Genomic DNA, 15,333 nt, shown 5'->3' on the forward strand with positions numbered 1-15,333 from the left:
GAAATAGTCGGAGGGGCAGACTTTTTACATAAAAGCACTATTAGTTTCTTAGCAAAGAACTGTAGAATTGTCAACGAAGTATGTGTCACTCTTTTTAGAGCTAGGGCATCAACTAGTCACAAAAGACACTGCATAGGTACCTTTGACATGTCTAGATGGAAATCACGATGGAATATCCCATCTCTCTTCTTTTTCTCCTCATGTTGGATTCACTCTTTGTACTAACCTTGCACTCTCTGGTCCCTTCTCTATCTCCTCAGTCCCCTCCAAATTCCCCTCACCGGGGGTAAAGCTTCTATCTGGTTGCCATCCCTTAAGTTGGTGTCTTGTCCGCTTCCCACTATGGCATACCTGAATGTACTCAGCCTTAATGTGCAGGGCGTAAACTCGCCCCACAAGCGCCATAAGGCCTTTTGCTTGTTTACGTCTAAGGCAGAAGTAGTTTGCTTCCTGGACACTCATTTCACGAACCAGCTTACATCCAAATATATGGGCTCATCCTACCCTCAGTTCTATGCAGCCTCCACTAATGTCAAACGTATGTGGGGTCCTGATAGTTTTCCATTGCTCAATGCCCTCCATGCAGAGATCAAAGACCCAGAGGGTAGATGCCTCATCCTGACAGGCCCGCCTACTGGATGTAGCAGTAGCGGCAGTCTCCTACTATGCTCCCAACCGCAACCTGGCCACCTTTCTCTCGCACCTATTTCAAGTAATTGAATCCCATAAACGAGGTACCCCCCCACCCACGGGCCTAGGTAAGCTGGTAAGCTCCCCTTTAACAATTACTGCACCAACACTTTCCCGGACTTCTGGCGAGAAAGCAACCCCACTAAGAGACAATACACCCATTATTCACACCCGCACAAAACCTTTTCATGTATAGACCACATTTTCGTCTGTTGTGTCCTCCCCCTCGCTATTGGCCTCCCTAATTATTCTGATCCCATGGTCAGACCAAAATGCTGTCCTCTCCTTTAAGAATCCCCTATCCCCAAACAAAAGGACTGTTCCTGGTCCCTGAACGATAACCTCTTAATGCACGCCTCCTACAAATTTGATATAGCTGCTGCTATCAAAGACTATGCCTCACATAATGTAACGGACAAGGTTACCCCCTTAAAAATTTGGGAAACCCATAAACCGGTAATCCACATGGCCTTCATCAGTCTTGCCTCTCATTGCAAGAAAGAGCACCAGGCTCTCTACTAGACACTAGAGTCAGCCTTTCACCAGGCCCATTCTGCATTTCAGGATAACCCTACACCTGTCCACAGGCAAGCACTAGATAAAGCTACACTTAAGCTAGATCTGTTCTTAACCGAGTCAGCTGAGAAGTCCTTCCGATGATCCAGGCACAATATTTACATTAAGGCGAATAAACCCGGACACCACCCTGTCACTTGTCACACTCTCCTGAAGCCTTCAATTCCATCTTGAAGGGTTGCTCTTTCTCTGTGGACTCCCTCAGTGCAACCATATCCATGATACCCAAACCCCTATCAGACGACTCATCCTGGACAAATTTTCGCCCTATCTCCTTGCTGAATGTAGACATCAAGTTGCTTACCAAAATTCTTTCTTCCTGCCTGAACATGATCATAGTTTCCCTTACTCATAGAGACCAAGTTGGGTTCATCCCCACAAGACAGGCAGGTGGTAATGTACACAGGACACAGGCTTTTGACCCATGCAGCACGCTCTCGCCACATCCCTACATGCTTTGTTTCCTTAGATATCAGAAAGGCCTTTGACAAGCTTTCCTGACCTTATCTTCAATATGTTTTACGCAAATGGGGTTTTGGACCTCACTTACTAATGTGCACCTCTTCTTACTCCATCCCTTCAGCCCACCTTGGATACACTGGTTTTTACTCCGAAACCTTCCATGTGTGTTGTGGGACAATGCATGGCTGCACCTTATCCCCCCTCTTGTTCGCTTTAGCTATTGAACCTCTCGCTCAAAAGATTTGTGCTAACCCTGACATCAAAGGCCTAGAGATAGGTGGCCATCATCATAAACTCTGCTGGCTTGCAGATGATATCCTTTTGTTTCTCACTTCCCCACTGACCTCCTCCCCCCAACCTCCTCTCCATCCTAGCTAAATTCGCAGCCATCTCGGGACTGGTAGTAATTCCCCAGAAATACAAAGCTCTCAATGTCTCCTTGTCTTCCTCTTTAGTGTCACAACTTCAACAGGTCCCTCCCACCATATCACCTACCTTGGCATCAAATTGACAGCTAACTTTCAGCGCTCTTCTCAGCAAACTATCCCCCTATGTTTGCCCATCTGACCGGACTCATGTTGTCCTGGTCCAACCTTCCCTTAGCATGGCTGGAACATATTACTGTAGTTAAAATGGAGATACTCCCAAAAATCCTTTACCTCTTCAAAGTTCTGCCAATCCCCATCCCTGCGTACTTCCTTCAAATCTTGCAACGTAAAGCCCTTGCCTACATATGGTCCAAAATCAGACCACGTATTTGCAAGGTAATTTTATACCTCTCTAAACTCCAAGGTGGGCTAGGTCTGCCTCACTTCGCCAAGTATTACCACGCAGCCCAACTCGCCTATTCTCACACTACGCATGAGGTCCCCCTATGGGTGGCATTAGAGTCAATAGATTACGACCCACTCTGTGGCTAACTTACTCTGGCTATGCCAAATGGACCGCAAAACAGTGAATAATCCAGTGGTGGGCCATTCCCTGCAAATATGGAACGCGCTTAAATTTAAATGCAAACTCCAACCCCCACCACCACAACCCCCTTCTGTCCTACTTCCATAACCCAGCCTTCTATCCTGTGTGGTCCTCACCTTCCTCCATCCACAATTGGTCTAATGCTGGCCTCATCTGTGCCCACTTGCTCACCATTCCCGACCCTTTTAAGACGTTACCTGTGTTATGCGAGTCACCTGGTCTCTCTAGTTCTGAAATATTCCACTTCCTCCAACTGAAACTTTTTTTGCCCCATGCTTGCGTTCAGATGTCGCTCTACCAGACATGACTTCCTTTGAACATACTTGTAAAAAGGACCCCCATGCGCGAGGAGTGATCTCCCTTCTTTATGCCCTGTTACTAGACCCTCCCACTCATACTTCCCTCCGCTATGTTGCTAAGTGGGAATCGGATTTAGACCTCCACTTTGAGGCTAAAGATTGTTCGGATATCTGGTTAGCTACAAAATCTGCTTCTCAGAATGTTATGGCCTCTGAAACAAACTACTAATGCTAATGCGCTGGTACTTTGTCCCTGCTCGGATTTCAAAATACTTGTCTTCCTACCCACCTACATGCTTTTGAGGCTGCACAGAAAGGGGTACCTACCTTCAATTATGGTGGAGCTGCCCAATAGCTCAACTATTCTGGAAATAAATCTTTCAAATCTGATGCCTCTATCGCTGTGCTCAATATAAAGCCCCCTGAGGTGTCCCACCTTCAGTTCAAGTTGCTCCTGCAGGTTTTTCGCTGCTGCAAAGCAAACAATTGCAAAGGCTGGGGAAACCCCCAGCCTGCATACCCTTTAAAGTCAAACATAGAATCACCAGGGCAAGGATTCATGCCAAAGTTGAAGCGATTGTCCTTGATAGTCTCCAAATACGAGCACGTCTGGCGAACCTGGGTGGAACATTTTCCTCACACCTGATTTTGACAGTACCCCCCTCCTCCCTTAACTCACCTCCTTTTAAGCCTTGAGGCTGGGTTCACACTGCTGCGGCTAGGAGACCCGGATGTGACTCGCACCGCACTGCAGTGCAAATCACATCCGATCTCTGTGTGATGCGAGTTCAGCCATACAGATAGTATGGCTGAATTCGCATCGCACTGCGATATGCGAACTGATCTGGGGGTGTCATTAACGTTTCACTGACACTCCCAGCAGTTCGCATAGGGCAGTGTGAACTGCCGCCAGGAGGTATGCGATGCGGGAACCCGCCGCGGATTCGCGGCGTTCCCGCATCGCTGCAGTGTGAACCCAGCCTTATTGTCCATTGTCACCAGACTTCCCCAGTTCTCCCCTTTCCTTCTCTCTCGCTTTAATTCTTTTCTCCTTCCCCCTTACTATACTTCCTTTCCTTCTTTCTTATGGATGACACTTTGGCCTCTTCCTTCATCCACGGGGAATAGTCTCCTAGACCAGCCCACCAAAATTAGCGCAATATGCTGAGTCGTCCGCAGCTGAGCGCAGCCAACCTGCTTAGGGTTACCACCCACCACAGTTGTTTTATGTTTAAACCCTATTATAGGGAGCTGTACACGGATGCTCACAAGCTTTGTTTTGGTATGATCTACAGTTCCCCCTTGAAACATACTCTAACCTGCACCTCTTAGTATTAGATCATTGTTATATTGTTCCTTTACTAGCTTTACATGGAGCATATAAATACAGAAAAAATCAGCGCAGTACAACCCCTTTACGAAAAGCTGCTGGACACCAAGGATCAATTACCAAATCCCAAAATACAATATATCAAACAGATGGTACAGCGCTCTAACTAAAATAAAATGATTACTAACATATTAAAATTAATAAAAAGTCCAAAGATAGCTTTTGAGTCAAAAAGTCCACGTGAGGAATCTTCAGTGGTATACAGTCAGTTCATGCATAAAGGGACTTAGTGCCAAGGGGGGGACCACCACCAATGGTAAAATTGGCTGCTCACCTCATCGTATGGACCCTTTAAATTAGAGGGTCGTATGCACTTAAATATCAACTCATCCAATCGCTGTACTCCTCTCCGACAATATCCGACCAATTCACAAACGAAAACACAGCTTTCTCCTATTCAGAGTCAAATGAACTGACACGTTCGTGGAATACCCACACTGGATCGGTATATAGCAGTATTCACAATTCCTCAGACCATGTGGATAGAAAGACAGGCCATAGTGCTCTCCATAGAAAAACGTTTTAATGATGAATATACATAAAAAACACACTTACAATAACGAAGCTTCATACGATCTTTAAAATGATCAATGACCGCGGGTGACGTCACGTGATCTCCGTCCGTACGTTACGTCCCTATGGGCGGGACTTCATCAGCGGACACGGAAACTACGTGACACCCGATATATGAATAGACATTACGGGGTTCCTATAGTGCGCTTACGGTGAGCACGACGTGACGGACAGCCTCTCCATGTTTACGACAGTTACCAAGGTAACAACACATCCTGTCGTGTAGTACGAATCTACACGATAACAGGCAAAGACCTCAGGGAAGCCCTTGTGAATTTAAACAAACGTTACCAAGTTAACGGCTCATCCCATCATGCCTATCCCCACTATGCAAATGAGCACAGCAACGAGCGGAATATAAAAAAGGAATCATATAAATATTTGCAAACATTTCCGTTGCCACAATGAATCCTTCCCCGCTTTAATTCTTTTCTCCTTCCCCCTTACTATACTTCCTTTCCTTCTTTCTTATGGATGACACTTTGGCCTCTTCCTTCATCCACGGGGAATAGTCTCCTAGACCAGCCCACCAAAATTAGCGCAATATGCTGAGTCGTCCGCAGCTGAGCGCAGCCAACCTGCTTAGGGTTACCACCCACCACAGTTGTTTTATGTTTAAACCCTATTATAGGGAGCTGTACACGGATGCTCACAAGCTTTGTTTTGGTATGATCTACAGTTCCCCCTTGAAACATACTCTAACCTGCACCTCTTAGTATTAGATCATTGTTATATTGTTCCTTTACTAGCTTTACATGGAGCATGCTCACCATTTTCTGTCATTGTTATTCACATTTTGTTTGTAACCCTCCTTAGTACTTTGAGGCTATTCCACCTCATCATCGTGTTTTGTTTTCAATGCTATGTCATCTGAACTCTGTTCCATTCTTATATCTTCAATAAAATATTTGAAGATAAAAATAATCTATTAACACTTCTATTCCTGAAAGCATTCCTAATTGTTGAAACACAGAATCAACCAAGCAATGGTCCACGCCAAAACAGGCAGTCATACTGGATAGAGTGCCATCCTATGAAAAGTTGTGGAGACCCTGGGTTTCCCACTGCCTACCTCCTGATTTCAATGTCTCTCTTCTGCTTCCATGATAGTTAAATTGTACCCTCCCCCTGCTACTGATTTGAGGTCTATCTCGCAGCAACATTGACCCTCTCTAGAGGCTCCTTCTTCCTTCCTACCCCTCCCCCACTTCCCCTGCCCTGATGCACCAAAACGTTTTCCTTTCTAGGCTGATCTGTTTTCTTTATGCCTTGTGTCCTCTGCCCCATTTTCTTATCAAAGTATTTTTTTTTGTTTACACTTACATTCTGGGACTATACACTCTCCACTGGGAATACTGGCTTAGACCAATCCTGTTTACAGTCCCCCACTATCACCTAGGGGTATTATTGGAAGATGGAGTAACACCAAATAGTAGTTCTAAATTCCTTTTTTCCCTATCACTGGAAATTTCTGATAGCACCTCCTATTGAGCAGGCCCCCTCCTTTTCTGGACTTTGATTTTGCTATTTCCACCAAGTCTAGACGATGGTATTTGCCTACTTTAGCCTGCTCCAACTGGGGCCTTTCCTCCAGTGTTATATATATTTAATTTGTACATCACTGAGCGGCACAGTGGTATAGTGGTTAGCACTCTCACCTATCAGTAAAAAGGGTCGCTGGTTCGAATCCCAACCACAACACTACCTGCCTGGAGTTTGCATGTTCTCCCTGTGCCTGCTTGGGTTTCCTCCCAAACTCCAAAGACATGCAGGTAGGTTAATTGGCTTCTGTCCAAAAATTGGCCCTAGTATATGAATGGTGACCTTGGTTTGTGACCTTGAGGGTAGGGACTGATGGGAGTGTGCAATGTACAGGGATAGGGACTATTGTAGACACACAGGTTGGACTGGTGTCTTTATTTAACCTTACTAACTATCTGTACAATTGTTACCAGTTATGTTTTCATGGTCAAGATTTTCTGATGACATGCATCTGGCATGCTTTGTCTTTTCTTGACTTATAACTCTGTATGACATTTTAATATACTTAAATAAAATCTTTGAACAGAAGCATTCCTAATTTACAGCATTTTTTCAGACCTAGAGCTTTTGCACAGTAATATATATAGCACTAACCCCCGAAGGAGCTGCTGGTTATTTTTGGGCTTACTGTTACCTTCTGTTTTCCTTGTAGCACATGTAGGAGATGTCCCGTGGTAAATAGCCCAGTAACTTGAGACTTACAACAGATCAACTTGAATGGATTTTATTTGCAAAACTCAGTCAATTGAACAGTCTTTTAACTTTGGATCAGAGGGTTGGGAAGAAAGTTCAGGTACTCTTATGTCAAAGTCAAAAAAAAGTTGAAGAACTTGCTTACTTTGACTGCATCCAGAGAATAGCCATTCGCAGCTGGATGGTCACTCAGGTTGGACAGTCCCTCTCTCACAAGGCCTAGCAGCCAACAAGGTGCTTACTCAGGAACAAGTCTCTGCCACAGACGTTGTTGTGGAACATACAAAATAATGTCTCTGCCACAGACGTTGTTGTAGACCATGTAGGGAAACTAAACTTGAAACGCTTGTAGGATACCTGGATCTTTCAGCCTGCTTGGCGATATCCACAAGACCGGATTCCCTCGGTTACTTCAGCCCTTCCAGGCTCTTGTTAAGAACCACCTCAGAATCCTCCTTTAGTTTCCTTGCCTCGGGCCAGCGAGCCCCGAGGCATTAAAGTCTGGTGGATCCGCACCCCAGGCCTTAGCCTTCCTGGGGGCTGGTCAGGAGGACCAGGACCATGAAGTCAGCACATCATACTGGACCAGAACCCCCAACCACATGACGTCCGCATCTTAAATACCCTCTCCCAGAAGGCACAGCGAGAGGGCCACTCCCACTGACCTGGCTCTGAAAGAGAGTAACTTAAGCACCTAGCCAAACCATAGTTCCACGCCTGCTACAAGAGACAGTGCCCCCTGTGGCCAGGCTTGAACAACTCACAGTCCTGTCAGACTGATGCAGAGGTCCAATTTAGACAAATAAAGCCCAACCAAACTGCAGTTTAGGCAAAGTTTAACTTTGAAAAACGGATAGTGCATGCTCTTCAGGAGCCACCGCTACATATATACAATTTGTTTTTGTTTTTTTGTTTAATGGAGCTGACCTGTCATAATTTCACTATACATGGGAAACTTTACCACCAGCAATGGAACCGTTAATGGTTACCCTTTTGACTCCTTGATGCTTGTATTTGACATCTATTGCAGGGGAGCCTTGCAGTGGCTTGTTCTAGTTGTCATTTTTCTAACATGTTTTCACAAACTCTGTAGTTGCTTCTGGTGACACTACTGCTTTGCTTTAGATTCCATTAGTGTCATCCAAAAGCTTGACATGCTTATCTGTAGTTCATACAAAACAAAAACATGTGGCTTTATACCTCTTCCAAAGTTGTATAAATATGTCTCCTGCTTTTTCTTACAGACACCGAGGTACTATTAATGTCTATGACTTCTCTGTGCACCAGAGGTCTTATGAGAGTATCCTTCCTATTTGTCGTTCTTCCTACAATGAGGTGATCGGATACAACTACAACATTGGGTTGGCTGTCCCCTATGACCATGTGTGAAAATAGCAGTTGCTTCAAGGAACATGGTTGCCGTTTGATTTTACAGCACTCTTACAGCGTGAAAGATCTAATGGAGCTATATATCAAGCCTGTCAGTGATAGAGTATACTGTATAGGTCTCCAGAACCCAGCCAGCTGTTATGATATTAATATATAAAGAATGTGCTTTGCCTTTCATCACAAATAAACTGACATACCAGGCATGTAAACACAATGCTGTTCGCTCTTGTTGCTAAATACAAGAGTTCTGTGGAACAGCAGTGCTATACAGAAGGTAATGTTTGCAGGATAATGGATTGTCCTTGGGAATGATTTACCATGAACTATTTGACTTTTGTGAAAAGCCTGCCTACCATTTGAATGATTCATTGTTAAATTTTCTTCTATGGAAAACAAAAGTTATTATAGGTAAAAGTCAGACATGACATGTCATAAGACCAACTGGTAATTAGAATACTTTGGCCCAAATGGCTTCTTTGTGTATTTGTTCATACCTGCACACTAGTAAAATAAATTTGATAAGCAGTGGAGAGTATGCAACAAAATTCGCAAACTAGTCCTAGTTGAAGCCTCAAAACAAAGAAACATCCCACTTATGTTTTTGTCACTAGACATTCAAAAGAACGTCAACTGTCTTGGCCATATCACTCTTACATCCTGAAAACAATGGGGATTTTGGTCTGAAATTTTTCTCCTGGGTTTCCACTTTTTTCCAATTTCCCATCAGCTTATGTGAAAAGACATGTAGCGCTGCTGGATGTATGTATGTTTTCACCTTTTGGTACTCAGAATAAGGGGGCAGGTGTGCGATTACACTAATCCAGGAGTCTCTGCATGAACAAGGCAGGACACTGCTCGACCGACCAGATGCTCATTATAGTGTATGGCCTCATCCAATTCTGCTCCACAGGCCACGTCCTCCGACATGTGTTGCCCCACCTGCGGGGCTTAACATGTCAGGGGGTATGGCCAGTGGAGAAGGCTGACATTCGCATCAGCATATGTTAAGAGTGCTTGCTTTAAACCCTCACCTTGGGGATCGAGCCCCTAGCTTAATTTTTTAACAGATTCCTTCAGTATCTCTGGGGTAATGATGGCCTTCTTGCAGATGTTTTTTATGGTTACTAATATGCTAATCTCTCTCCCTAACCTGCACAAATCCTTTGTGAATTTTGGGGCTCTATCTGGCTTTCTTGTCAACCCATCAAAATCTAAAGCCCTTAACATCTCACTTCCAATGTCTCTACTCTGTACTCTTCAACACACATGCACTATCAATGGGAAACAACAAAACTCTTGATTCGGTATATATTTAACAAGCTCCTATTCCACTCTATACAAAGCTATTTACCCCTTCCTCATCTGCAAACTTAAACGTCTTCTATAAAACTGGATCCATTACACCATACAATGGCTGGGCCGCATTACTGGTGTAAAGATGACGTACCTCCCCAAGTTACTTACCTGTATTACAGGTTCCTTTACCTCCCATGTCATGCACACCATTGGTAGCCATGTAATGAACTTTGTCTGGCTGAACCACAAACTGAAACACACATTATGTTTCAGACTAAAACCAATAGGCTTCCCAAATCTTCTACAATACTACTAAGCACCCCACCTAGCTCAATGTACAAAATGAATGTAAGCTGGACATACACTGAGAATTTCAACTGATTTCTGTTGAATCGGTCACACTGGCTTGTGGCACCACCTCGCTTGACAGATGTCAATTGAAAAGTTGAAGATGCTGAACAAGAGAAATCTATACATGTATCAATATCTTTATTAACACAATGCTGTATCAGAGTATGGAAGTCTCTATCTTACCCACATAACAGAAACAAAAGCATGCAGCATTTTTTCATGCACTGACCTGAACTTTTCCATTCAAGTCAATATAGTGAATGTCCTACAAATTATTTAAAATCTCCAATATAATCCTATAATGCACATCTTTTTGTGTGTTTCATACAAGTGCATCTTATGAGAATATATAGCATAGGTCTTCCGAAAGGTTCGCTCAGTAAACAGGATGGTGACATTATAGATCAAATAAATCACCAAATTATTCATATCAAAGCACATTGTTGATACATGCATCTTCTAATTTTTTTTTATCAAAGAATGAGTGGAATCCCCTATTCTTTTAGAAAGATCCTCAGCTCATGAAAGCCTCTTGTAACTTGTATATACAGACACAGTAGTGCTCGGAGCAATAAGATATGTGGATCTTCTTTTCACCAGCAGATAGGGAACTTTTATTTAAACTTTGTCATAGTACCAGATTTCACCAGCAAGGAATATTGATTTAAAACGGAAAACCTCTTTGGTATCCATTTCTTTTCACATCCCCACCTCTTCCCATTGCTCATTGATCTGTAAATACTGTATATTCTACAACTTGCTGTTTGTGACCTTTCCTGGATCACAGCAGATAGCTCAGTTGTCTCAATTTTACACTATTTTACATAAATATCATTAGTATCAGTAAAGAATAATTATGTTCCTCTCTGGATGCACTACCAAACGCCACAGTAATGAAGAAGAATAAAGTCTCTTCAAAAGGCAACATTTTCAGGAGTGTTGGTTTTCTGTATCCCCTGCTGCCCTCAGTGGTTGCTTCTGCTTACCTGCTTTATCACTACAGAACTCAGATGGCAGGAGGAACCACCAGGTTCAGCGGGAGGCACAGGAAATGGACTCTTCCCATAAGTGTCGCATTGTCATTGATTCCTGTTTATCAAATTAGTACTTGGCACAGCAGGGGAGGAAATTATTTTCCCTCTTCTTTACAGGCACATCTGTTCTTTTGAAGTAAAAAAAAAAAAAAATGTGACTGGGTGGCTTTAACAAAAGTTTGAAAGCAATTATATATAAGGAATAAAAAATTCCCTAGAAATACAAAGTGGTTGAACCACACTAAGCGGTAAGCAAGAAAAAAAATGTACTCTGTAAAATGACATAGTGGCGCACAAAGGATCACTGTGATGAACAAAAATAATTGTATTAAAAAGAGAGTAAATTTTAAGGGGTGTATTTATTTAAAAAAAATATAAAAAAATGCAGAGGAACTTCCTTGCACAGTCCTGCAAAACGGTGTGTACGCTTGTTTCTATGTAGATTTCTGCAAAACTGATTATTAGACTATTTTCTGCCTAAGTTGGATGATCTTCATTTATAAAAACAGCATAAACCGGGCATTATGGCCACTAGATGGAGCTGATCATCATTGGAAATAAATACTTATTTACCATGATCATCCACTCCACCTAGTGGACGTATTTTTCTTATTCATGCTGTTTTTATTAGCGACGGTAAACTAGTAACATTCGATTCTGTCAGCAATCGCACAGAACAAATGCACACACAGCTTTACTGTGCAAGTAGCTTTGTGATTTTTTTTTTTTTATAAATACACCCCAAAATTATATAATGCAACATTTTGTGGGATTTTAGTTGAAGAACACAGCCACGTTTTTAAAAATGTAAAGTTGTGTTGTCATGTTAACCATTTTTAATAATTTTTTTCTTTGATTGCTTTTATTGTTTGTGAAAATATGCCAGTAGAAAATTGTCATACCTCTGTCTTCCTGCATCTGTGGTTAGAGTAAGGAAGGGTTAGAACCTCTTTGAGGAATTCTTTTTTAAATGTGCTGTTTGGGAGATTTTCCCTCACTTTCTGTTGCTGCACCAGGGTAAGAAGTGAGGATATATTTCTAATATGAGAAAACAGATGATATTAATAACATGACAGATTTTCCAACACTTCGTAACTCCACCTTTGAGAAAAAACATTCCCCTTGGGGTGATCTCTGTACATTGCAAGATTATAACAACCTTTGTTGCAGATTCAGACCTCTTTGTTATTGTGAAGAAATCCCTCTCTGCTCCTCTATGCCCCTGTGGGTCTAATGGGAGTGGTTTCATAATTATCTATTGGCTGTGCACCTGCAGGGCACTAACAAGGAAATTTGCTGGGCCTGCATCACTTCAAACGTGTTCCTATTGAAAGTATCTCACCAAAAATGACATTTATGTTGCAGGGGATGCATGAAATCTGACTTGTATCTTAGGCAGACTTCTGACACAATTGGTGAGCCAATCACACAAGCAGGAAATTATGTTTCTGGTGTGTTTAGTACACATTCTGTGTACAAAACAACTCCAGGTAGCCCTATTTTGAAATGAATTTACAGATAATAAACTACATTCAACTACAATATGACTTGTGTCGCAATTGTATATGCTGTATTATTTTTTTCTTTAGTTGCTATTTTTTCCCCCATGAAAGTGGAGTTAACCTTTAACTACTTACGGACCGCCCACCACAGTTTTACGTCGGTATTTTGAAGAGGATTATCGTTGTTATGGCAGCAGCTAGCTGCCATAGCCCCGATATCCTCTTCTTCAGCGGGCGGTCCGATTTCAGATAAAAGTGGTCTCTGCAGCGGATCTGCCACAAGATCACTTTTATCAGTGGTGGGAGAGGGCCACCCTCTGCTGTGCTCCAGTGCCCTCCACCGCTTACCGGAGCGTCGGTAAAATATGATGTGACAAAGTATTGCAACGACCGTCATTTTATTCTCTAGGGTATTTGGGGAAAAAAAATGAGATAAAAGTGGTCTCTGCAGCGGGCTCCGGTGCCGTAGCGGCAGAGTCAATCGGATTCTTCTCCTTGACATGGAGATCGGTGAGGGGAAGATTGCCCCCACCCGTCTCCATATCATTGCAGGACGGAAGCGATGTCATAGGTCTTAAAGGGCCATTTTTTTCCCTATTGCATTTTAGTGTAAATAGGAGATCTGAGGTCTTTTTGACTCCAGATCTCATATTTACGAGGTCCTATCATGCTTTATTTCTGTTACAAGGGATGTGTACATTCCTTGTAATTGGAATAAAAGTGGCACAATTTTTTAATGAACAGTGTAAAATAAATGAGAGAGAAAATTTATTTTTAAACACGCCCTGTCCCGCCGAACTCGCATGCAGGAGCGAACGCATACATTAGTGCCCGCATGTGAAAACGGTGTTCAAACCACACGTGAGGTATTGCCATGATCGGTAGAGCGAGAGCAATAATTCTAGCTCTAGACCTCCTCTCTTACACAAACCATGCAACCTGTAGAATTTTTTAAACGTCGCCTTTGGAGATTTTTAAGGGTAAAAGTTTGTCGCCATTCCACGAGCGGATGCAATTTTGAGGCGTGACATGTTGGGTATTTACTTGGCGTAACATTATCTTTCACAATATACTGTTGTCTTATTTTTTTTTTTAATTCAAAAAGGTGTATTTTTTCCAAAAGTAAAGCGTGCTTGTAAGACCGCTGCGCAAATAGGATACAACCGCAATTTTATTCTCTAGGGTGTTCGAAAAAAAAAATGAGATAAAAGTGGTCTCTGCAGCGGATCCGCCACAAGATCACGTTTATCAGCGGTAGGAGAGGGCCCCCCTCCGCTGCGCTCTGGTGCTGGAGCGTCGGTAGCGGCGGAGCCAATCAGATCCTTCTCCTGGCTTGACATGGAGACAGGTGAGGGGAAGATGGGTATTTACTCGGCGTAACATTATCTTTCACAATATACTGTTTTATTTTTTTAATTAAATTTTTTTTTATTTTTTCCAAAAGAAAATCACGCTTCTAAGACTGCTGCGCAAATACGATGTGACAAAGTATTGCAACGACTGCAATTTTATTCTCTAGGGTGTTCGGAAAAAAAAAAAGGTTTGGGGGTTCTAATTTTTTTTATCAAAAAAAACAAATCTCAGAGGCTCGGTCCTTAAGTGGTTAAATTCTCCCTCCTTGCCCATACAGAAAGATGGGGGGGGGGGGAACCTGCCAGAGCTGTAACCCTTCCAAACTCTAAGGCCGGGTTCACACTGCTGCGGGGGGAGATCCGGATGTGATTCGCACCGCAAATCACATCCGATCTCCGTAGCGATGCGAGTACAGCCATACAGATAGTATGGCTGAATTCGCATCGCTCCCGCAGCAAACTCGCACGGGACCCTTTTTTTGGTCCGCAACAGAATCTGATCGCATGGGGGTTCACACCATGCGATCCGATTCCTGTGCGAGTCGGCAGATCGCACTGCGATATGCGGACGGATCTGGGGGTGTCATTAACATATCATTGACACTCCCAGCCGTCCGCATAGGGCAGTGTGAACTGCCGGCGGGAGTAATGCGATGCGGGAAAACGCCGCGGATTCGCGGCGTTCCCGCATCGCAGCGGTGTGAACCCGGCCTAAAGGGTGTGTAAAGGTATGTAAATGTTTTCTCACACTGAATCCAAGTTAGAGAATATGTGAATCCTTGGTGAAAGTCGGGTAAATCTTGGGTGAAAGAATTTATAATCAATTCTAAAGTTTTGACCAGAATTTCTGTATAAAAGCCTCTCTTGACAAAGAAAATACATTTTAATTGCCCAAGTTGTAAAATGTAAACTTGTAAATGTTGTACATACTACTTTATAAAAACGTCCTAATACTTTAAAATGTGTGGTGTTTTTTTGTTGTTTTTTTGACAAAATTATATCTTTGCTTGTCATATTATTTTTTTCTTATTTTTATTTTTTTAGGGGGGGGCATAAAAGGGGACCATGTTACTTTAACCACTACAATACAGGGCACTTTCACCCCCTTCCTTCCCAGCCCAATTTTCAGCTTTCAGCGCTCTAGCGCTTTCAGTGACAATTGCGCGGTCATGCTACACTGTACCCAAATGAAATTGTTATCATTTTGTT

General features: G+C 42.9%; 1 protein-coding gene across 1 annotated transcript in view; it reads left to right on the top strand.

Moving 5' to 3' along the window:
* FBXW8 (F-box and WD repeat domain containing 8) overlaps positions 1 to 15,085 on the top strand; it is a 209,536-nt gene extending 194,451 nt beyond the window's left edge. Inside the window, exon 11 of the mRNA XM_077462047.1 lies at positions 8,445 to 15,085. Coding sequence (XP_077318173.1) covers positions 8,445 to 8,589 — 145 coding nt within the window. The 3' untranslated portion in view covers positions 8,590 to 15,085. The remainder of the gene's footprint in view (positions 1 to 8,444) is intronic.
* Positions 15,086 to 15,333: the final 248 nt, after the last annotated feature.

This window comes from Lithobates pipiens, unplaced genomic scaffold, assembly GCF_037356315.1.
Source record: "Lithobates pipiens isolate NorthernLeopardFrog02 unplaced genomic scaffold, aLitPip1_a1.2 Scaffold_3, whole genome shotgun sequence".
In the NCBI taxonomy this organism is placed as follows: domain Eukaryota; kingdom Metazoa; phylum Chordata; class Amphibia; order Anura; family Ranidae; genus Lithobates; species Lithobates pipiens.